The sequence below is a fragment of the Mauremys mutica genome, chromosome 20 (genome assembly GCF_020497125.1).
Source record: "Mauremys mutica isolate MM-2020 ecotype Southern chromosome 20, ASM2049712v1, whole genome shotgun sequence".
Lineage (NCBI taxonomy): Eukaryota > Metazoa > Chordata > Testudines > Geoemydidae > Mauremys > Mauremys mutica.
The window spans coordinates 2,276,626-2,299,986 of NC_059091.1; the positions used below are offsets into that span (position 1 = coordinate 2,276,626).

The following is a 23,361-nucleotide window of genomic DNA, read 5'->3' on the forward strand; positions in this document are numbered from 1 at the left end:
GGCAGCCCCCCGCCCCTCCCTTGCAGCCTGCACCTGGCAGCCCCCCGTCCCCTAGCCTGCAGCCTGCACCTGGCACCCCCAGGCCTCCCACCCTGCACCTGGCACCCCCTGCCCCCTACCCTGCAGCCTGCCCCCCCTTGCAGCCAGCAGCTTGCACCCTCCCCACGCTGCACCCCCTCCCAGCCCCCCTGCAGCCTGCACCTGGCACCCCCAGCCCCCTCCCACCCTGCACCTGGCACACATCCCCCCCACCCGCTGTCTGCGCCTGGCAGCCCGTCCTGAGCCCCCCACCCCCAGACAAGTGGCTGCTAGTTAAGTTCCTGCTGCTCCCAGCCCTGCCCATGTCCCCCGCTCTCCCTGCGCTCCCCAGGTCAGGGGCAGCTCCAGCCCAAGCCATGGTGGGACTGTAGTGGCTGCTGCTGGGGGCGGGGGGGGGGGCAAGGCCCAGGTAGTGACAGGCTGATGCCTTCAGGCGGATGGGGGGGGTTTAGACAGCAGCTGGGCCCCCCAGCCTGTGCCAGCAGGGCCCTGGAGCCAGGCCGGGGTCTCCAGGCTTGCAGAGGAACCCAGGAGTCCTGACTCCCAGAGCCATATACTTACCTCTCCCTCGGGCTCAGAACCCAGGTGTCCTGGCGCCCAGCTCTGACCACTAGCCCACGCTCCCTTCCTCCTTACCCCTCCCTGCAGACGCCCCCAGACCCGCTGCTGTCCTGGGCTGCCTGGTCACCCCTCCCAGCCCAGCGGCTCCCCGGCTGCTCTCTGAGCCAGGGATCCCAGGGAGCTGCCAGAGGCTGGCGCCTGGAGGAGGGGTCCAAAGCCCCCCCTCGCCCCCGGCTCTTTGCACCCTTTTAGAAAACCCACCGGTGGAACAAACAGGGATTTGCGGGCTGGACAACGGCGCAGGCTCAGCGGATTCCCGGCCACCCTGCCCCAGGGAGGGTCACACTGTGGGGCAGGCAGGGCAGCAAGCCCCCCGGGGAGCCAAAAGCCCCCAGTCACCCACTGGCTCTATGGGGGAGGGGGGGGCAGCAGGCCCTGCGCTGTGCTCCAGCTGGGGCAGGTCCCAGGGGTCCCTCTGTAGGTAAATCTCTGTATTATGCCCCCATGTTCCTACAACTCCGCATGTAGAACACGTGGTGCTGAGCCTTTGGGCTAATGATCAAAAATGTCTTTTTGCTCCGAGTAGAATAAGATCCCCCCACCCCACCCCCCTTTAATCAACGGTCCTGTTGAATGAAGGAGGTGTGACTGAGCCAGGGTGGAGGCAGCACCTCCCGCCAGCTGCAAGAGCTGGAGAGGGGATGGGAGCCAGACCCACGAACAATCAAACCTGGCCAGGGGGCTCACTGAAGCCCAGACCTATTGCCAGCCAGGGGGGTTAGTAGCAAGCACCTGCTTTGGGGAACACCCTCGGTGCAGCATTGGGACAACACCCAGAAAGCAGCAGCCCAAAGGACCAACAGACACAGATTTTGAGGCTGGTCCAGATTTGCAGCAGAGGGAGGCTGCTATAGATGTGAGGGGTCTTGCACAGGACCCCGGGTCTTGTCGACAGGGGAGCATCGATCCGGCTCAGCAGAAGCCCGGCTCCCCCCACCCCCGACTCTAACTCACCTGGCCAGTGAAGTTAGGGGGAGCAGCTCATTGGTAACAAGCTGGAGTGTGCGTGTGCAAAGTCGCATGTGCGCATGCTACGGGGCTGGTTGATACATGGCTCACCAAGAACCGTGGCGCTGCCTTTTCCCCCTGAAGATCCTGGGCGGCACTTTAAGTACATGGACCGGGCCCCACGCAGCACAGAGCAGCGACTGGGGTTCAAATCCCCCTGCTGGGACGAGGGGAAGGGGAGGAGGGAGACGCCCCAGCACTGAGCACAGCCCCCAGGGCAGCTGTTTCAGGCTCTTACAGGGCCCAGCTCAGGAGCTGGTAGAGCCCAGGCCCCATCCAGGCTGCGTGACCACAGGGCTGGGCTACCAGGAGGCTGCGGGTCAGGAGTGAGGGGCAGCGGCAGGGTTGTGGGGTGCCCAGGGCTGGGCTAGCAGGGGGCTGTGGGTCAGGAGGGGCACTGGCAGGGTTGGGGGGTGCCCAGGGCTGGGCTAGCAAGGGGCTGCGGGTCAGGAGTGAGGGGCAGCAGCAGGGTTGGGGGGTGCCCAGGCCTGGGCTAGCAGGGGGCTGCGGGTCAGGAGTGAGGGGCAGCAGCAGGGTTGGGGGGTGCCCAGGCCTGGGCTAGCAGGGGGCTGCGGGTCAGGAGTGAGGGGCAGCAGCAGGGTTGGGGGGTGCCCAGGTCAGGATGCTGTTCTGTTCCACACAGGTTCTCATCCCGCTCACGGCAGCCTGGTACTGAGGCACTGGGTGACTTGGCCAGCACTGGGGCTCTCACCCTGCCTGGGGGAGGGGGGTGCATCCTGCAGGGCAGGGGGCGTTGTTTATACAATCACAGAAAGTGGGGCTGGAAGGGCCCGGCTGAAGCATCTACTCCAGCCCCTCAGGCTGAGGCAGGGCCCAGGACCCCCAGCCAGCCCTGACGGGCGTCTCCAACCTGGCCTGAAAACCCTCCCGAGCCAGGGATTCCCCCCCCCCCCTCACCCCGGACCTGGTCCCAGAGCTGAGCTGCCCTGAGCCTCGTCTCCACCCGACAGCCCATTGCTGGCCCTGCCTCCCACTCGATGCCCATCAGCCCCAACAGATCTGCAGTTTGCAGGTCCCCCCCTTGCTCCAGACTCCCCGTGCTGGGTGTGAACCGTTCCTCCCAGGCCAGGGGCTCGAACCCTTGGCTTGTTCCTGGTGCTCTGCTCCGGCCTGTCCCGCACTGACACGGCCCCGCCCCGCCGTGCGGTGCCAGGACCAGACCCAGTGCCGGGCAGCGTGGGACAACACCCGGCGTGTCTGACGCACGACGCTCCCAGCACCTCTGACGCACGATGCTGCCAGTGCCCGGCGGGTCTGACGCACGACGCTCCCTTTAACATGCCCCAGGACGACGTTCGCCTTTCCCCAGCTACACCTTGTTGGCTCATTCGGGTTGTGGTTCACTCGGAGCCCCGGCTCCTTTCCGGCCGTGCTCCCACGGGGCTGCGCGCTAGAGTTTCCCTTCCGAAGGGAAGTACGTTGCACTTCTCTTCATGGAATTTCATCCCGTGGAAGGTCATTTTGAATTCAAATCCTGCCCTCCAAAGTGCTCGCAAGCCCACCCAGCTTGGGGTCAGCGACAGATTTTCTAAGCATCCTCTGCATCACCAGCCACGTCATTAATGAAAACATGGCCGAGCAGCAGCCCCAGGACCGAGCCCCGTGGGACCCTGCTAGAGACGCCCTGCGAGTTTCATAGCAGCCCCTTGCTAATGACTCAGAGTCTGGGCCATCGGCCACTTGCGCAGCCGCTGCAGCGTAACTTCATCCAGACCCATGGCCTGGTTTTTATTAGACTTACAGTAACCGAGCAGCGAGGGGTGCAGATGCCGTGGGCAGGAGGCCCCGGGCACAAGCCCCTGGGAACCTCCTCCCCCAACCTCCCAGCGGCTGCCGGCCCAGACTCCGACTCGAGCCGGGCGTGCCAGGTCCCAAGCCTGGGGCAGCGAGAGGAAGAGTGAGCGAGGTCCCCACCCCAGGCGGCAAAAACGGTGCTCAGTAAAAACAGGGTTTGGACTTAGGGAAGGGGGGAATCACTGGGGAATGGGGGGGGGGGTGGAGTTCCAGATGCCCAGGGGCGAATCACTGGGGAATGGGGGGGGTGGAGTTCCAGATGCCCGGGGGCAGGGCCGTGGGGCACTGCAGGGCAGGAGCTGGTTGAGATCTGACCCCTGGGGGGTGGGGGATGAAATAAGGAAACTGTTCCAGCCCCCGGGGGGTGGCCAAAGGGCCCCAGGGCACAGAAATGGGAACAGGTCCAGCACCGTGGGGCAGCTGATCACACAGGGCTTCCCTGGCCGTTTCGGAGGGGCTGGCAGCACCAGTGCAGGGTGCCACAGGCATCCCCCCGGCCGAGTGACGCGCTGGTGGGGCCCGGGGCCCAGCCTGCCCGGGAGAACTGGGGGGTTTATTGCTGGCTTTTGGCCGGTGTGCAGCTGGCTCGGGAGGCGTGATGCTGGTGGAGCAGTGGCAGGGCCAGCGCGTGATGGGTGCCGGGGGGGCCTAGCATCCTCGGTCCCTGTCACTCAGAGCCCCACCTCGGCGACAGTCTCAGACAGGCAGCGGGGAGCCCCCCTCAGGGCCGGGGCCCGCCCGGGAGCACCAGCGCCTGCAGGATGTCAGAGAGGGAGACGATGCCCTTCACCACTTCGCTCTCGTCCACCACCACCAGCCTGTGGACCTGCGCAGACAGACAGACAGACAGAGCGACCGACCGCGGTCAGGCAGGGGCCCTGCAGCCCACGGGAGCTCGGTCCCCCCACTTCTGACACTGCGGTTTGGGACAGGAAGTGGGGGAGGCGGAGCTATGGGCAGGGTGGGGTGGGATTGGCCAGGCCAGTGCCCGGGGGTGGGTGCAGGCTGACTGGGAGGGAAGAATCGTCCCCGCCCCTGGTCTCCCCCCCTAGCTGCTGGATTGGGTTCTGTCCCTCCCCAGGGGTTCACAGGAAGGGCCCCGCAGGGCATGGGGGCCGGGGGAGATAGGAGGGGCCCCACGGGGCAAGGGGGGGCCATGGAGGGCTCCCGAAGAGCATCGGGGGGATAGGAGGGGTCCCGTGGGGTATGGGGGGCCCCACGGGGGATGGGGGACTCCGGGGACCATGGGGGGATAGGAGGGCCCCACGGGGTATGGGGGGATCATAGGGGGCTCCGCAGGGCATGTGGGGATAGGAGGGGCCCTGCGGGGTATGGGGGGCCCATGGGGGAATGGGGGGCCCCACGGGGGCATGGGGGGCCCCACAGGGGCATGGGGGGCCCCACAGGGCATGGGGGGCTCCGGGGGGGCAGGGGGCAGGAAGGCCTTGCGGGGGCAGATTACCTCGGCCTCCACCAGGCGGTTGATGATGGTCTCCAGGGTCTCGTGTCTGTAGCACTTGAGCACCCCCTCGAAGCACTGCGAGCGATGCTGCAGCGCCTGCGTCACCGTCACGTCCAGGTTGTTGTACGTCTTCTCGGCCGCCAGGTTCTGGGCACGGGGAGGAACGGGGGCAGCTGCACTCGCTGGCCCCAGAGCAAACCCCCCCTGCTGCTCACTCTGCCCCACAGCAACCTGCCCCCCGGCAGGGGCTGAACTCGGCCAGGCCCAGCAGCGACAGCCACCCCGGGCACCGCCTCGGGGCTCTGTGTGTGGCACCCATGTGCCAAGTGGGGAGAGCCCCCGCCCCACCCGCCGGCGCAGGTACCCCCCCATCCCCCCCCCACCGGCCGGCGCAGGTACCCCCCCTGTCCCCCCAGCTCCCCCCCACATCCTACCAGCCGGCACAGGTACCCCCCATCCCCCCAGCTCCCCCCCCACCCCACCGGCCGACGCAGGTACCCCCATCCCCCCAGCTCCCCCCCCGCCCCACCGGCCGGCGCAGGTACCCCCATCCCCCCTCCACCCCACCGGCCGGCGCAGGTACCCCCCCTATCCCTCCCTCCCCCCCCCACCGGCCGGCGCAGGCACCCCCATCCCCCAGCTCCCCCCCCATCCCCCCATCCTCCCCCCCACCGGCCGGCGCAGGTACCCCCCGTCCCCCCATCCCCCCCCACCGGCCGGCGCAGGTACCCCCCGTCCCCCCAGCTCCCCCCCCCCACCGGCCGGCGCAGGTACCCCCCCATCCCCCCCCACCGGCCGGCGCAGGTACCTCCCCATCCCCTCAGCTCCCCCCCACCCACCGGCCGGCACAGGTACCCCCCCATCCCCCCCCCACCCCACCGGCCGGTGCTGTTACCCCCATCCCCCCCCACCCCACCTCCCGGCACAGGTACCCCCCCATCCCCCCCCACCGGCCGGCGCAGGTACCCCCCGTCCCCCCAGCTCCCCCCCCCCACCGGCCAGCGCAGGTACCCCCCCATCCCCTCAGCTCCCCCCCACCCCACCGGCCGGCGCAGGTACCCCCCCATCCCCCCCCCCACCGGCCGGCACAGGTACCCCCCATCCCCCCCCCCACATCCCCACCAGCCGGCTCAGGTACCCCCCTCTCCCCCCAGCTCCCCCCCACCTCCCACCGGCCGGCGCAGGTACCCCCCCATCCCCCCCCCACCGGCCAGCGCAGGTACCCCCCCATCCCCTCAGCTCCCCCCCCATCCCACCAGCCGGTGCAGGTACCCCCCATCCCCCCCCATGCCCCCGGCCGGCACAGGTATCCCCCCATCCCCCCCCCCATCCCACCGGCCGGCGCAGCCCCCCCCGCCCTCAGGGACGGTACTTACAATGACGTCAAACTTGGAGTAAATGTCCACGACCCGACCTGAGACAGAGGAGGGGAGGGGCTGGTGAGAAGGGACAGGGCCCTCTGGGGGCCCGGCCTCGCGCTGGGAGGGGGATGCGGGAAGCCGGAGCCCGGCTGCGCAGACAAAGCTCGGGATTGGCGTGTTCCTGTCGGGCACGCTGCCCCGGGGGGCCCGTGGCTCTGCCCGGGGGGTCTCAGCTTGGCACGGCCCCCGGGGAGCTCGCAGGCAGTCCAGGCTAGACCTGCGTGCCGAGGAATGAGCCGCAGCCCCAGGACCATCCCCTCTCTGAAGTGGGGGGCGGCTCAGGGCCCGTCGCCCGGGGGAGACGCGGAGACTGCGGGCTCAGGGTGGGACACGCCGTGTTCTGCCCCCTCACCTGACTCGTCCACCACGGGCAGGGCGGAGACGCGGTGCTGCACGAAGATGCCCAGCGCAACGTAGAGCGGCGTGTTGGGGCGCACCAGGGCGATGTTGGCGTAGGTGCCGATCTTCAGCTGCTCCAGCGTCTTGGCCATGAATTCCGGCTTCGGGACCTCCGTTATCTGCGGGAATTCGGGGGGGGGGTCATGTGCCACCGGCCCGGCCTGGGGAGGGGCCGGGGGGACCCCTGCAGCCAGAGGAGAGCGGCGCTAACCACCTTCTCGGCCCGACGCAGGGCTGGGCAGATGCAGCTGTTCCTTGGCACCGGCTGGGGGCGGCCGCGTGGCAGCCCGTGTGGGTGGGCTGGGGGCCGGGCGCCTGAGCCAGGGCAGCAAGGGGGCGGATTAGAGACCCCAGCGGGCAGGACTTACGAAGAGCTTGAGGAACTTGAGGATGCGTTTGTGTGTGAGGATGTAGAGCGTGTTCCCCGAGTCCGGGTCGATGACGGGCAGCCGGTGGATCTTGTTCTGGATCAGCGAGGAGACGGCGTCGAAGAGGCTGCGAGATAGAGGGGGCGGGGTAGACAGGCGCCCCGAGCATGGGCAGAGCCCCCTGGACTCCTGGGTTCACTCCCAGCGAGGGTGGGGAAGGCCAGTGGCCTGTGCAGGGATCCTGGGCTCTCTCGGCCAACACTGGATGGCAGCCCACAGCCCCAGCGCCTGTGACCATCATCTGGAGACCAGAGCGGCCCAGCCCCCACCGAACATGGGGTCCCCCCCATGGGGTCTTGGGCCAGGCCTGGTCCCCCAGCGCCCCCTTTCCCAGAGGGCATGGGGAGCCCCCAGCGAGCCGGGCGGCCAGCAGCCAAGGTCTTACCTGGCATTGGGGGAGATGCAGACCAGCGGTTTGAAGGAGTCTTGCAGATACACCTCTGGGGGGGGAGAGGAGACGCACTCAGCGAGGCACCGGGCAGGGCCCACAGTGCAGGCTGGGTCCCAGCCAACAGAGGGGGGCACCATGGGGCAGGCACGTGGGCCTGGGGCAGCTTTCGGCTCTGGTCGGAGACAGTCCAGCTCTGCCCTTAGCACGGGGGGTGCTGCAGAGCCCAGGGGACCCCAGCCCCCCACCCTTGGCACGGTGCCCCTCAGCTCCCCCCACCTGGCACCACTGCACCTCCCGCACACAGTGCTCCCCCATTCTCCTGCATCCTCACCCCCCAACACCCCGCCTCCCTGCACCCCCCACCCTCGCACCCCCTTACCTCGCCACGTTTCGATTTTATGCTCCTCCAGCTCGTAGATTTGAACCTAGACGCCGAGGGGAGGGGAGTCAGCCTCAGTCGTCTCGGCAGTCGGCCCGAGCGTGGCTTGGGGGCTGTGTCCGGGGGGCGGGGGGGCAGAGTCCCCAGCGTGAACACGCCCAGCAGGGCGAGACGCCCAGGAACGAGGGGCATGACCCTGGTGGCCATTGCTGGGGGCTCGGCTATAACTCCCAGCCCCACGGGAACAAAGCTGGCAGGGGCCAGGGCCCATGGAGCCGGGGCGGGTACCCATCCCTGGCACCGGGGGGGGGGTGCCCATCCTTACCATGGCCGACTTGTAGTAGCGATGGAGGATGTTGATGAAGTCGGTGATGGTCAGCATCCCTAGAGGGGAGAGAGCAAGTGAGTGGGGCAAGGAGCCTCTGGGCAGCCCGGTCCCCCCGCCCTGACCCGGACGTACCCACGAAGCTCTGCGTCCTGCTGTCCCACAGCGGGGCGGCCCGCACGCCGTTGGTGACCAGCGCGAAGAAGGCTTTCTTCACCTGCAGCCCAACATGGACACACGTCAGACCGGGGTGGGGGGGCAGAGCCTGTCAGAGCTCCTGGGGGGTGGGGGGCAGGATGGCCTGGCAGAGGTCGTGGGAGTGGGGCACCCTGTGCAGCCGGGGGGCTGGAGCAGCCAGCACTGGGGGCCGTGCCCAGGGAAGCCTCCTGCCCCCTGGGGTGAGCCCATCTGTGCCATGGGGGAGCACCCTGGGGTGTGGGCACACACGCAGCCAGCGCGTCTCCCCGTGCCCCGCCCAGCCCCACCCGCTGCCAGGGCGGAGCACCCACCTGCAGGGAGGTGTCGAAGACGACCAGCTTGGAGCTGGTGGGGATCAGGTCGTAGCAGCGATGGGACTTCATGAAGCAGGAGTACACCCCACTGCCGGGCTCCACGTCTGGGGGGAGAAGGCGCCGTCAGGGGGCTGGGGAGGGGAGTGCAGGCCCTGCGCTGGCAGTGAGACTGGGGGTCATGGGAGTCCTGTCCCCGGCGCATGGCCCCTCCCCTGCAGGCCGTGCCCGGCGCTGGGCACCGCGTGGCGAGGGGGATGGAGCCGCGAGGACAGGCTGAAAACCCGGGGGGCTGAGAACTGCTGCCCGAGGAGGGTGAGAAATCGCTCTCCGTCCCGGGAGGCTGGACAAGCCCCTGCTAGGGCTGGCCTAGAAACACCGGACAGGACGGTCCTTCCAGCCCCCCCCCGTCTGCCTCAGGCAGCGAGCGGCCCCGGCCCAGCCCTCACCTTCCGGTGCCAGGGGGCACTTCTCGGCAACGCTCTCAGGAACCGGGCCCTGCAGACAGACAGAAATGAGAGACCCCCCGGCGACCCACAGCGCTGTGCCCCCCGCCCCGAGACGAGACCCTCCCCCAGAGCCCAGCAGCTGCTGGGAAGAGGAGAAGCAAGAAAGGACACGGGGCGGGAGAGCAGCCTAACACGGGAAAGGACCATGGAGCCCTGCTGCTGCAGACACCCCCCACCCACACACAGCACGCACCCTCCCCCTTGCGGGTAACCCCCTCCCCACTCTGCAGGCACCCCCCCACACACACAGCAGGACCCCCCCTCCACACCCTGCAGGTAACCCCCTCCCCACTCTGCAGGCACCCCCCCCCCACACACAGCAGGAACCCCCCCCACACCCTGCGGGTAACCCCCTCCCCACTCTGCAGGCACCCCCCCCCACACAGCAGGAACCCCCCACACACACCCTGCGGGTAACCCCCTCCCCACTCTGCAGGCAACTCCCCCCCACACACACAGCAGGAACCCCCCCCACCCTGCGGGTAACCCCCCCCACCATGCGTGTAACTCCCCCCCCACACACAGCAGGAACCCCCCACACACCCTGCGGGTAACCCCCTCCCCACTCTGCAGGCACCCCCCCCCACACACACACAGCAGGAACCCCCCTCCACACCCTGCAGGTAACCCCCTCCCCACTCTGCAGGCACCCCCCCACCATGCGTGTACCCCCCCCCCACACACACAGCAGGAACCCCCCTCCACACCCTGCGGGTAACCCCCTCCCCACTCTGCAGGCACCCCCCCACACACAGCAGGCACCCTCCCCCTTGCGGGTAACCCCCTCCCCACTCTGCAGGCACCCCCCCCCACACCCTGCGGGTAACCCCCTCCCCACTCTGCAGGCACCCCCCCCCACACACACAGCAGGAACCCCCCTCCACACCCTGCAGGTAACCCCCTCCCCACTCTGCAGGCACCCCCCCACACACAATGGGCACCCCCCCACCATGCGTGTAACCCCCCCCCCCACACACACAGCGGGCACCCCCCCACACCCTGCGGGTAACCCCCTCCCCACTCTGCAGGCAACTCCCCCCCCACCATGCGTGTAACCCCCCACACACACACACAGTGGGCACCCCCCCACCATGCGTGTAACCCCCACACACACAGCGGGCACCCCCCTCACACCCTGCGGGTAACCCCCTCCCCACTCTGCAGCCCCCTCCCCCCCGCAGCACCTTAAAAAACCTCTTTAAGAAATCATTGTAAAGCGCCCCTGCCCCACACGCAGCTGCGCTGTGCCCCTCTCTGCGCTGTGCCCGGGGCTGCCCGCCCCGCTCAGGGCAGAGCACAGGAGGCAGGGCAGCTGGCTTCCTTCCTCTGCCCATTCCCAGGGGAACTCCCACCCCGCCCAGCCAGTGCCCCTCTAACCTCCCGTGGCCCCAGCAGCGATGCCTGGGCCCAGCTGAGTCGGGAAGTGACTTGCCCACTGTGACGTTATTGATATAAATGGGAACCATATAGAACATGGGTTGCAACCAAGGTCCTGTGGTGGCACCAAATCCTAAGTAAAGGGGGTCATATAAGGTGTCTAAGACCAGGTTCTGGGTTGCTGGTTATGATTATGCTGTCTGTATGTCTGTGTATCATTTTGTAGTTTAAGTATAAGTATTGGCTCTATACTGTCTATATTTTGTATTATGCTCTGCCTCTGGGAAGTGTCCCAGACAAAGCTGATGTTAGCCCGGCATAGCTGGCTTGATGGCCCATTAAAGGGCCATCAGCTACACAATTGACCCATGGAGAGAAGGCAGACACGCCTTGTGACTCAGCAAAGTATGCAGAAACTTGTCCATGTGACTGCAAACTCCATTTTTTTTGCTGTAAGTTTCCACCGTGAGGACGAAGGGATTCTTACACCTGGAAAAGTCTATATAAGGCTGATGCATCATCTCCATCTTGTCTTCAATCCTGCTTCTGACCTCTGGAAGGACTTTGCTACAAACTGAAGCTCTGCACGAAGGACTGTTGACCCATCCCAGCGGGGGATGTTCCAGAGACTTAATCTGAACCTGCAGTTTACTCCAGCACTGCTGCAAGCCTGAACTAAGAACTTTGCCATTACTGTATGTAATTGATTCCATTTAACCAATTCTACCTCTCATCTCTACCTTTTTCCCTTTGTAAATAAACCTTTAGATTTTAGATTCTAAAGGATTGGCAACAGCGTGATTTGTGGGTAAGATCTGATGTGTATATTGACCAGGGTCTGGGGCTTGGTCCTTTGGGATCGAGGGAACCTTTTTCTTTTATTGGGGTGTTGGTTTTCATAACCATTCATCCCCAGGACGAGTGCACTGGTGGTGATGCTGGGAGACTGGAGTGTCTAAGGAAATTGCTTGTGTGACTTGTGGTTAGCCAGTGGGGTGAGACCAAAGTCCTTTTTGTCAGGCTGGTCTGGTTTGCCTTAGAGGTGGAAAAACCCCAGCCTAGGGCTGTGACTGCCCTGTTTGAGCAATTGGTCCTGATTTGGCACTCTCAGTTGGGTCCCGCCAGAATCGCTCCGTCACACCCACACAGTGCGGCAGAGCTGGGAGAGAAAGAACCCAGGAGTCCTGGCTCCCAGCCTCTGCTCGAACCCGCTCCTTCCCGAGCAGCGCTGGGTTTCTAGGTGGGGCGGCCGGGGCCCTAACGCCCCCAGGCTGCAAAGCCGCCTGAGCCAGGGCGCTGCGAGAGGAAGCGAAAGCCAAGCCGCACTTTTCACTTTCCTTTTCAGAGAGGGAACCTGGCTCCGTCCCAGGGCCGGCCTGGCTCTCGAGGAAGCTCCGGCTGCTACAAGGGAGCGACCACTTCTCAACTTATCTCAGGGCGCTTCGCAAACCGCACCCAGGAACCGCTTCTCCTCCCTCCGACAGGCAGCCACCTCTGCGGCAGAGCCCGGCCGCTGGTTACCGGGACAGGGAGGGAGAATCCTGCCCCCAATTCAGAAAGAGAAGGGGCGATGGAGGGGGCAGGAGGCCCAGCCGGCGTGCACCCAGGACAGACCTAGCACCGTGACAGACCCTGCTGGCCATGCCCGGCGGCGGGGCGCCGTCGGATGAACCAGTGGGGCAGAGGGAGCTGAGGGCCAGCCGGCCGGCCAAGGTGTGGGGCCAGCCGCATCTCAGCATGGAGACCACGGGGACATTTCTCCCGCAGAAACCAGACTGGATCCCTCCAGCTCATCCCACCTCAGCCACTGCCACCAGGCAGGACTTAGCCTAGGCCTGGCACCCAACCACAATCCCACTAAACCCCCAGGGACGGTCGCCCGGCTGGGGCTCAGCCATCGGCTCAGGCTGACCGCAGACTCCCCGACAGCCCTAATCTGGGGGCTCTGTCCCTTTAGGCCGGGCATCCTCCAGCCTGCCTGAAACGCTGACAGCACCGGCCCGCGGGCGCTGCCCCAGCACCCAGATTCTGCAACCCCCCCTGGGCCGCCCTGCTGCAGAGAAGCATGGCCACGGGGGCGCCCTGCCTGGCCAGTGACAAGGGGCTCCCCCAGCACGTCCCAGGGCACAGGACTGCCCCATGCACCCAGGTCTGTGCCTAGAGCCAAGCAGCGGGGCTGGGAGCAAATCCCACCTGGCCCTCTGGCCTCCAACTTCCACTGGCTGCCCTGGGCTCTGGGCAGGGATTTAACCCCTAGGGCGCTCACAGAGCAGGTGGGCAGGGACCGCAGCTGGCCCAGCCCTGAACGCTATTTCCAGGCCAAGAGCCCCCAGAGCCTGGCAGGCCCCGTCTCCGGGCTGCAGGCATGCAAGCGTCTCGGCTGGGGCAGCGAGGGAGCTGGCCGGAGACACGCCAGAGTCCCCAGCCCGGGGCTCAGCACAGCAAAGGCCCAGGAGGAGGAAATGGGGGATGTGGGCACAGGCCGGGCTGGACACGGAGCTCACACCACCGAGCTGGGAGGTAACAAAGCCCTGGGGTGCGGGATGCCCCCCCGAGGAGCAGCCCCCGGCCTGCGCACAGCCCCACGGCACCGTGACAGCCCAGAGGAATCCATGCCCAGGCCGTGGGTCTGGGCTGCAGCCCCCGAGAGGGGCTCCCCAGCTCCCCGGCAGGGCTCCGCGGGCACGGGCAGGCAGAGCTCCCAGGATATCAATAAGAAACGGGCTTTGGGCAGGAAAGGTCACGGCTCACGCGCCAGGGAGAGGGGGCGCCCAGCTGGTCAGGGCGCCATGGGGAAAGCCCTGCTCACCTGCCACCTTTCTGGGGCCCTGGCCCCGGGCCAGCCTGGCTCTCCGGCTGGTGGCCGACATGCCGGGGCCCAAGGGCCGTTGCACCAGGCGGTGCCACTCAGCCGGGCGAGGCGCCGGGGCTGGCCAGGGGCATCGGACGTGTCGCGCTCTCCCCCCAGCCCCCGCTGGCGCGGCCTGTCCAGGGCATCGGGTGCCCGGGCTCGGTGCAGGCGCCCGCCCCGCGCCGGGGAGCCGCTGGCGGCTCACGCCAGGGTCTGGGCCGGGGCAGGCGGGAGATACCGGGCGGGGGGGCAGCTCTGCCCCCCGAGGAGCAGCGTCGACTGACGCCGGGCGCCGCGCCCGGCACCCGCAGAATCGCTGCCCGGGGGGGGGGGGCACGTGCTGGGGGTGTCTGCTCCAGGGGCCCCTCCCGTTACAGGGGCCCCCCCGCCGCAAGGGGAGTTCATGGCGGTGAGGCACCACCGGGGGCCCGATCCGGGGGGGCCCCCAAGAGACGCGGGGCCCGGCTCCCCACGCGGACCGACGGGGGACGCCGCTCGGAGGACACCCCCCCACCTCCCCGGGGCCCCGGCCGGGCTCTTACCGCCTCCATGGCCGCGGCTCGTCTCGCTGCCGCCGAGCACCCGGGGGGGGCAGCAGCAGCGGGCGGGACCGGGGCTGAGGCCGGTTCACTTCCGCCCGGATCTACTTCAGCCGCTTCCGCCAGCAGCGGTCATGTGACCGGACGTAGATGCAGGAGGCTAAATGACCCCTGACCCCGGTGCCCTTTGACCTCCCGCGGAGCCCGAACGTCCCTTCCGTTAATGGGGGGGCGGGGCAGGTCTCTGCTCCCAGCCGGGCGGGGCCCCGCGGAACTCCCCGCCCCCCGGTAGCTGGCTCGGGGGCTCGGCCCCGCGCTCCAGCCCGCAGCCGGGACAGCCCCGGGCCGCGCGGATCCGACCCCCTCGGGGGTGGGGGGGGGCTCAGCAGCCTGACGTCACTGGGGGGGGCGCGTGTGGGGGCAGGGCGCCCTTCCAGCCCAGACCCCCCCCACAGCCCAAGCGGAGCCATGGCCCGGCCCGGCCCGGCCCCCCGCAGCAGAGACCGACTCCTCCCCCCTCCCCCCGCAGGAGGCGCTGGGACCTCGAGCTGCATTTAAACTTGGGGGGCGACCCGGGACAACAACAAAACACCCACGCGCGGGAGGCCAAGCTCACCCCGTATTTAAAATGCACTTTTATTTTTTTTCCTTTAAAAACAAACTCGGAGAAGCAAAATGTGAAACTCACGCTCTGCCTCTTCAAACATAAGTTATGTACATTTCAAAATTCTATCCAATACAAAACATGCCACATACAAGTTCAGTTCTGTTTTTCTTAAAAAAGGAATAATTTTATTTTTTTTCCCATTCTTTTCTTTGTTACGAAGGACAACCTCGCTGTACAGGATACACACAAAAATAAAACCCCAAACACAAAGGAAGATTCCTCACAGAGTCCACGCTTGCCATAGTTTTATTTTAAACTTTATTTATTTTTTTTAAAAACCCAACGAAATAATAAATGGTTATTTCAGGATCATAAAAGGTAAAACTTAAAATATAATATCTGCAACTGTAAACAAACAGAAGTATTGGACAAGGCTTTGAATGCAAATTTACAAGCAGAGAACTTTTTAAAAAAAATCAAAGGTCAGCTCTGGGACTGGATTATAGTTTATATAAAAATTAAAAACTGTATAGGTTTTCCCCCCTCCCCAGCTAAAATCTACAGGACTATTTTATACTCTAACCATAGTCTAAAAGGTCATACAACCTGCTATAGTCTGTTATTTTCTTTACTCTTGCCCAGTCTTAATCATTTTTTGTAGTAATTTTTTAAATTTTTATTTTATACACTTTACAGCCTTCCAAGTTATTGGAAAAAACAAAAGTTATACTGGCTTTTTCTCTCACACATCTTTATTTTAAAATAACATCCAGTGGTTTTATTATTGGTAAAAACGTTTTTTTCTCTACACAGCTCCCGTTGTATTTACAGGTTTAAATTTAAATTGTGTATATTTTTTATTTTATTCTTCCCTGCCCTCACCCCGAGTTTTAACATTTCATTTTAAACCTTTTGCAGCTTTGAATAGTTGCAGAAGCAGCTTTTTAAAAACGCGACAGTTCTTCTCTCTCACTTGAAATCTTTTGATTTAAAAACATAAAATGCCCTGGGGCCCCCTCCCCCAGAGTTCACTCCCCCCAAAACAATCTCACTTCATTGATTTCCCCCTCTCACCCCAGGAGAGGAAGGAAGTTTAATACAAAAGAGAACCCTCCTCAGCTGAGCCAGGCAGCTGTGGCATGGGGAGAGCAGGGCAGGAGTTCATTACTGCTTCTTTCCTCACAACTGTGCTATTCCGTGCCAGCCCCGAGGGGGTGGGGGGGCCATGCCTTTGTGCGTTAAGAGATGTCAAATGATACAGTTTAATGGAAAGGGGCGGCGAGCGCAGGACCCCCAGCCCCATCTGGTTTACAGCAGTCTTAGAAGGTCCCTCCCGGCTGAGCATTCAACCGTCAGCAATAGGGTGCTGGGGCAAGGGAGGCTGGACGGGGAGAAGTGGTGCCTGGTTTGTAATGCCACCAATCCCCTCCCCTCCCCGGGAGCCCTTGCATGGCAGGAGGCTCCTGGACCCCGTCACGTACGGGGCTTCTATTTAACAATGGAGACAAGAGCAGGGAGGATGTTTGCTCCCCTCGGCTGAGTTATGGAACACGTCCCCCCGCCCTCCCCCTGAGATCTGCCCTCCCCCACGGTCCAAAATCTCAGCCAAGCAGAGCACAGAAGAGAGCCCCCCAAGGTTCTAATATATACAAGCTAAGGTATAAATAGATAAATACCCCCCATACCATGCCGACATTACAGACACAGACAGCCTCCTCAGGCCAGCCTAGAGCAGCAGTTCTGGTAGTGAAAGGGGAGCGGGTTAGTGGGGGAGTGGAGTGGCTCAGGCAGGGCCCCCTGCCCCACCCCCAGACTCAGGAGTATGGCAGCAGCAGCAAACTCAGCCTGAAACGAGGCTCCCATGGAGCTTGGCTCCTCCAAACCGAGTGGCTTGAACAAACGCCTGGTCTCCCCGCCACGCTGTGCTCAGTGCTGAGGGGGCGGGCGTCCAGCAGCGGCTCTCGGGGGCTGCTTGCGCCGTGCTGGGAAGGTGGGTGGAAGCCAGGCCAGGGTCTTGGCACATTCTAATTAAAGCCCCGAGCCCCCACCTCTCTTGGGCCCTGCCGCTCGGCTGGCAGCAGAGTGCCCAGCTTTGTGCACGGCGGGGGGGGGGCGCGCGCCAGGAACACACCTGTGCACCCAACCAGGCGGGGCCCACAGGTGGGGGGAGGGGATCCTGGGATATTTTATGGTCTCTCTCCTTCCAGGCAGAACCGGGTCAGAGCTCAAGGCTACAATCTCCCCTGCCCTAGGCTCCGCCCACTGCCACTCCTTGGGATTCCCCAGGCTCCGCCCACTGCCACTAGTTCTCATTCAGAACTAGGAAGGTTGCATGTGGTCAGTCTCAGAGGGAGGGTCACATTGAAAACAGCAGAATCTAACACTTAAAATGAGGTAGGTTTGGGTGCAGAGGCTCCTTGCGTCCATCCATCGGGGGTAGGGAGCCCTTTTCTGCACACGGCTCTCCCCAGCTCTGCTCCGGCAGCCGCTGCCTCCTTCACATGCTCACGGTGCTTTCGTTGACAGAACAAGAAATAAACCGAAGCCCAAGCGAGCTCTGTCTGTCTCCAGAGAGCCGGGCTCGGAGGTTTGGGATTGTCAAGCTCAAGGAGTCTCTTTGTTACCTTGGTAAGTTAGCGAGCAAATATTATTAGGTTTTTTTTAAAACGAACAGACTGGATCTGAGCTCCCCGTGGGTCCGATACCTCGGCCGCCCCGCCCCAGACTCCGAGCTGGAGCACCCCGATAGCCCTGCATCCGTCCAGTTATTTACAGTGAGCAAGGTGGACAGAGCAGGTTTGGTTGGTGCCACAGGCCCTGCCCTCCTCGCAAAACAAAACAAAGAAAACCCTGAGTTGCCAGTTCATCAGTTCCACTCATGGCGCTGCGGCCACCCACTCGGGGAGAGCAGCACCCTGCCAGCAGAGGCCCAGGGCCGAGGCGCGCAGGGCTAGAGAGAACCGAGGTCCCTGGTCTTTTCGATGCGCCCTCCCTGTGGGAGTTAGGTGGACAGCATCCGATGGGTGTGAGCAAGGACCGGCGCCCCCTGGAGCCACCTCGCCTTTGGAACCGAAAGCGGCCCCGGCTGACCCACCTGCACCAACCTCGCTTCCTGGGTTCCAGCTGGGGCCGTTTCCCCTACACCATCTCTGCCTCCCCCGCCCCCAGCATGGCAAGGGGGGAGGAGAACCCGCAGCAGAGGCCTCCTTGCAGCTGCGCACCAGGGGCTGCCTGCGACTGGTGGCCCCATGGCGGCTAGTTCATCCATTTCCTGCAGTTCCAGGCTCCGCAGTGGCAGGGGATCTTATGCTGATCGTCTTCAAAGTCAAACTGGTAGTCGTAGGTCAGCTGGGGGCGAGAGGGGCAGAGTCACACAGCCAGCAATGCCCTGGCAGATCAGCGGCAGTCACGCCACCAGCTGCCGAGCCACATCACCCCTGCCCGACTCTGGGGGGAGGGGGCCATGCAGTCGCAGCCCCCCTCCTAGCACATCTGGGGGAGGGAGGGGGGGGCCTGGTGTAGCCCTGCCCCGACTCCGCTTTGATTGGTTCCTCTTGGTGAGCCTGTGGCAGGGCTGGTGCGTGGGGGGGGGCAGATCCTAGGTCTGCTCAGAGGAACAGCAGGAGGGGGCTGCTGGCGGCGGGGCAGGGCCTGAGCCAAGAGGCAGCACTAAGCACACGCCAGGAGCCCCTAGGCCAGGCTGGGACCACCCCCAGTCCCCTACCTCCTCCCCTTTGGGAATCCGGCGGCTGGAGATGATAATGATCTTATCTTCCTTGTCGAAGGTCACGACCTCAGCCACACAGTTTGGGGCGCACGAGTGGTTAATGTACCTGGCAGGAAGGCAGAGAGGAGGGCGTCAGAGTGGGGAGGTGGGGACAAGGGGCGGGCCTACGTTCCCCTCCCGCCGCAGCAGGAACGCTCAGGCACAGCTTGGGGGGCGAATACAAGACTTGATACGTTGAATCAATGCCAGAGACCCATTGTGCAGCTTGGGAGGGGAGAACGGGTGCCTGACAAAGCAGGGTGGCGGCTGGAGCCAGGACTCCTGGGTTCTCTTCCCAGCTCTGCCACTGCCACTGTGCCTGGGTTTCCAAGTTCCCCATAGCCCCCGGCTCACGGGGCTGACATGGGTTCACAGGGAGGGATGTGACTGCGCTCACCCAACGGCGCAGGTACCCCTGTGCAGCTGGCCTTTCAACCGGAGATCAGCCACACTCGAACCCAGCACCTTCCGGATTGTAGGCGAGTCCCATAAGCCCTCAGCTACTCCCGTCCGCACCGCAGGAGGCTGGGAGTGTGTGTGTGTCAGTGACTGCAGAGCACCCAGCTGAACAAAGCTACAGGGGGCACGTGGCTCCCAAGGGGGCATTTGCCCCAAACCCCAGCACCGCCGCCCTCCCCAGCAGGCCGTGCGCCCCACACCCTCACCTGGCTGGGCCCCCCGTCAGCGTGGCGTCGATGACGTGTTCATTGTTGATGCGGAACATGTAGATTCCCCGGTTCTGGTGCCGGAAGAGCAGAGACAGCCAGTTATGCAGCCGCAGGGGCCAGGGTGTCCCTGGGAGCAGCCCGGGCTCTGAGCCCGCGGGGTGCTCCAGGCCCCACCCACCCCGGCCCTGCCCCGCCCCTCGCACCTGCTCCTCGTAGATCTTCTCGCGCCGGTTGGCCACCTCGTTGCGGATGATGGTGCCGATGTACTCGATGACCATGGTGTGCTTCTCCAGGTCCTTGGCGGCGTACAGCCCCAGCCCCTGGATGCGGGAGCGCGCCAGGTACACGTTGTTCTTCCACTCGGTCTTGAGGCGGCGGTACTGCGAGGACTTGGAGTGCACGAACTGCTTGCTGTAGGGCGTGTTGGTCTCCCCCGTGAACGTGCTCTGGTAGGCCTTGGACATGCTGGTGCTGTTCAGGGTGTGGGGCCTGCGGCAGGCGGAGAGCATGGGCACGGCGGCCGTGGGGCAGACGGGGGTAGGGGGAGGCACCAGCACATGCGGCCCCAAGGAGAGCCCAGCCCATCGGGGCCCAGTTTGCAACTCCTTCCTCCCGGCCCAGCCCCAGGCCTGGGGAGTCCCAGCTCTGACCCAGGCCAGGGCCTCTCTCCCACAGGTGGCCCCCCAAGGGGCCCTCCTCCCCCTCCCCCGCTAACCGTTTGTAGTGGGTGAGGATCTTGGGCTCGGAGCGGGCACAGCCGGTGGGGTTGATCATCAGCGGCAGCTCCATCAGCGGGTGGCGCCCATAGCGGAACAGGTAGTTCTGGCAGCTCTCCACACCAGGCAGCTGGGAGGGACCAAGCAGAACCCGTCAGCTGACGGCACCACAGTCCTGGTGCCCGGAGGGGACCCACTGAAAAGGACAAGCCCTGTCCCCCCTCCGTGGTGCTTCCCTGAACTTGCCCAGCCGGCCCCGGCCCCTGTGCTGGGCCAGGGTCCCCGGGGGGGTCCCGGCCAATGTGGTTCTGAGCGTATCGCCGGATGCTGTGTCCCTCCCCCCTCCCATTGGGTGCGGGGTTCAGGGCCCCCCCGGTACATACGGACTCAGCGATGCGCAGCACCGCGTGCACTGTGAGGCCAAAGAGCTCCTCGCCCTTCAGGTACTCGGGGAAGAGCCGCAGCATGGCCGCCGCCTTCCTCATGGCCGCCACCGGCTCGATGATGCGGTTCCAGACGGCTGGGGGTGGAGAGGGAGGGGAAAACATGAGACTTGGCTCCCTGACCTGCCCCCCTCACCCTCAGCAGTGGGTCCCTGTGGCCTGGCAAACAAGCCGAAGGCATCAGCTCCCCCACCACTGTGGAATGCAGCCACCTCTGGGCCGGGCTGCAACAGCAGGTTAACAGCCACAGAATGATGCTGCCAGAGACGGGTCACCCAGTGCTCCAATGCAGCCACCTCGAGGGTGGGACACAGCAGCTGTTTATACAGGGATCCCCCACCCGAGGCCGAGCCGGGCCCAGCCTCACCCTGTGGCGAGGAGTCGGTGAAGACCAGGTCCTCCAGGCCCTGCTCGATGACCTGCACCACGAACTCAGGGCGCCCGTTGTTCTCGCAGATGGTGCAGCGGTAGCAGCAGCGGCGGTTGTTGGTGCGCAGGCTCCAGTAGATGCGGGTGGCCTCGAAGCCCACGGGGTAGAGGGCCGTGACGCTGTGGAAGTCGCCCATCTGGTGGGGCAGCAGCTGGCCGATGGCGTGGAAGAGCAGGCCGCCCACGCGGAACATGTGGAGGCGCTCGCCGCGCTGGATGATGCTGGCGATCTGCTTGACCTCGTCGCGCTCGATGTAGACGCGCCGGAAGACGGTGAAGGTGCTGAGCTCCTGGTCGCAGGGGCCCTTGAGCTTGTGCAGCGGGCACAGCATGGTCTTGTCCTTGAAGAACATGCACTTGGCCCGGATGGCGCAGGCGAAGTGGTAGACGCTGGGGCAGCGGATGCGGTTGCAGCTGTTGGTGGCACCCGTCTTCTGGCACAGGGAGCACTTGGTGAGCAGCCCTCGGTGCAGCGCCCCCTCCACGTTGATCAGCGCCCCGCCCTGCGTCTCGTACACCTCGGTGGACCACAGGGCGCAGTTCAGGTGCACCCAGAGGTCCAGGTCAAGGTTGAGGAGGCGGGCGGGCCCGTCGGTGGCACCGTCCCCCTCCTCGTGGCAGAAGCAGCACTTGCGCAGGTCCCGGGGCACCTTCTCGGGCCGCAGGGTGGTACCCAGCTTCTCGATGAACTCGGAGATCTCCTTCTCGCCGTCCTGCTTGGCTCCGCCCTTCTGGATGGTGATGAGGAAACGCAGCCGCTTCCACCGCACCCCCTTCCACTTCTTGAGCCGGGGCCGGGGCTCCTCTCCCTCTTCCGGGGGCCGCGAGCGCTGCTTGAGCTTGGGCGGCGAGCGCGCCGCCGCCTCCTCCTTGGAGGGTGGGGAGAGGGCGGGTGGGGAGGGGGGCGCAGGGGCCACCTCAGGGGGTGCCTCTGGGATCCTGTCCCCGTCGGCGGGGCTGGCAGGGGAAGGGGCCAGGGGCGACAGGGGCGGGGATGGCTCCTGGGGCAGGATGGAGAGCTGACGCACGTCCAGGTTGGAGACGTTGTTCACGTAGCAGTGCTGCACGGCCTTGTCCAATCCCGGGCTCTCCTGGGGGCACAGAGCAGGGCTGATCAGAGCGCGGCCCCAGGGCTTCTCAGCACCTCCCTCCGCCCCCCAGAGCCCGCCAGCCTCGCTGGGGGGCTCGGCCAGGCGATCTGCCCAGCCAGAGCGCGGCTGGCCCTGTGCTTCGACCTCCAGAGCTGCCCCCCGCCGCGTGTCACTGACCTGTTTGAGCAGCGTCAGGATGTCCAGCTCATTCTTGAGGCTGTACCCTGGCAGCATGGCATCAAACTGCTTCAGCCACTCGGTGCCAGCGTCGGGGGCTTTCCCTGCCAGCGCCGCCTTGGCCTTGCCTCCGAGCCCACCTACGAGAGAGACGGGTCCCCATGGCTGCACCGCAGGCTCCCAGCGCCCGGGCAGGGGGGATGGAGAAACCCTCTGCCCACAGGGCTCCTCCCCCAGGGAGAGGGTCCCAGGGCTGCCTCCTCCCCCCGTGGCTGCCCAATACTCACCAGCCCCGTCCGTCTCCACCTTCTTGGCCTCAGGCCCAGAGCCCCGCACCGGGCTCTCAGGGAACAGCACCTCGTAGGAGCTGGGGATCTTCATGCGGAGCAGCTCGGCCACGGCAACCATGACACCGTTCAGGTTCTGGGGGAGCGAGAGGCTGGGTCAGAGATGCCGCTGCGGCCCCAGCCAGGGCAGGACCCTGCTCCCGAGCTCCCCAGGGGCAGGGCCCGGCGAGACGATGCCAGGGGGCTCTCCACATGGACCGAGGGGAGCCCCGGCCCTCCCCACTCCCCCCACATGCGGCGCCTCCCCCACCTTAGCAGCTGCGGCCGAGACGGTCAGCATGACGGAGACTTCGCTGCCTTTTCCCTTCTCCCATGCGACGCTCTGTGCCAGGGCCACCTTCCCGCCGTGCTCCCCGAAGGGCTCCCGCGCCTCGGGGGGCCTCGGGTCAGGGAACACTGAGAGCAGGAGGAAAGACAGGTTAGGTGTGTGCAGGTTCCAGGGACCCCCATGCACCCCCCAGGCTATCCCAGCCACGCCAAGAGGACATGCCGCCTGGTCCCTCCCTGGGAATCCAGCCCACTTCATAGGGTCGCCCCATACACACTGCACCCAGGCCAACCCAGCCCTTAAAGGGGCACTCGCCCGTGGGGATATCCAGCCCACCTCCTCCCCCAGCTACCCAGCGCACCTTACTAAGACCCCCCCCAACCCCTGCCCGTGCCCACCTGGGATGCTGGCCCTGGGGATGATGGGGATGACGGGCGACAGCACCCGTTCCTGCAGCTGCGGCTTCGTGTCGGCCAGCAGGGGGAAGCGGGGCGGCTCCTCGCCCAGGACGCTCTCTGGGGACGAGGCGGGGACGATGCTGTCGGGGGAGTCGCTCTCCTCGTCGCTCTCCATCCTGAGAGGGGGGACGCTGGTGAGACCCCGCACACCAGGGACTCCCGCCCCCACCACCACTCATGAGAGCCCGGGGGGCTGTCACCCCTCCCCCACTGCACCCAGGAGACTCCCCACAACCCCAGGCCAGCGCTTGGCACGGCCAGGGACACCCCACCCTCCCAAGGGAACTGGGGAGGGGCAAAGCAACGGCACAGCCCAGG

At 65.2% G+C, this 23,361-nt stretch overlaps 2 protein-coding genes across 4 annotated transcripts in view; both read right to left on the reverse strand.

The window, feature by feature from the left end:
• Positions 1-3,388: 3,388 nt before the first annotated feature.
• PRKAG1 (protein kinase AMP-activated non-catalytic subunit gamma 1) lies at positions 3,389-14,229 on the reverse strand. Its single transcript, XM_044995538.1, has 12 exons — positions 14,077-14,229; positions 9,247-9,295; positions 8,798-8,904; positions 8,424-8,505; positions 8,289-8,347; positions 7,964-8,009; positions 7,579-7,633; positions 7,134-7,260; positions 6,719-6,884; positions 6,322-6,359; positions 4,946-5,092; positions 3,389-4,309 (listed from the first exon to the last, which is right to left on the reverse strand). The coding sequence occupies exons 1-12, from the start codon at positions 14,083-14,085 to the stop codon at positions 4,205-4,207; spliced, it is 990 nt and encodes a 329-aa protein (XP_044851473.1). The 5' UTR covers positions 14,086-14,229; the 3' UTR covers positions 3,389-4,204.
• A 464-nt stretch (positions 14,230-14,693) lies between these two features.
• KMT2D (lysine methyltransferase 2D) overlaps positions 14,694-23,361 on the reverse strand; it is a 47,442-nt gene continuing 38,774 nt past the window's right edge. For all 3 annotated transcript variants that reach the window (XM_044995413.1, XM_044995412.1, XM_044995411.1), the window contains 11 exons: positions 22,984-23,159; positions 22,568-22,713; positions 22,258-22,393; positions 21,971-22,110; positions 20,641-21,793; positions 20,214-20,350; positions 19,830-19,960; positions 19,318-19,603; positions 19,112-19,185; positions 18,405-18,513; positions 14,694-18,028 (listed from right to left, as the gene is read on the reverse strand). In XM_044995413.1, coding sequence (XP_044851348.1) covers positions 17,936-18,028; positions 18,405-18,513; positions 19,112-19,185; positions 19,318-19,603; positions 19,830-19,960; positions 20,214-20,350; positions 20,641-21,793; positions 21,971-22,110; positions 22,258-22,393; positions 22,568-22,713; positions 22,984-23,159 — 2,581 coding nt within the window. In that variant the 3' untranslated portion in view covers positions 14,694-17,935. The remainder of the gene's footprint in view (positions 18,029-18,404; positions 18,514-19,111; positions 19,186-19,317; positions 19,604-19,829; positions 19,961-20,213; positions 20,351-20,640; positions 21,794-21,970; positions 22,111-22,257; positions 22,394-22,567; positions 22,714-22,983; positions 23,160-23,361) is intronic.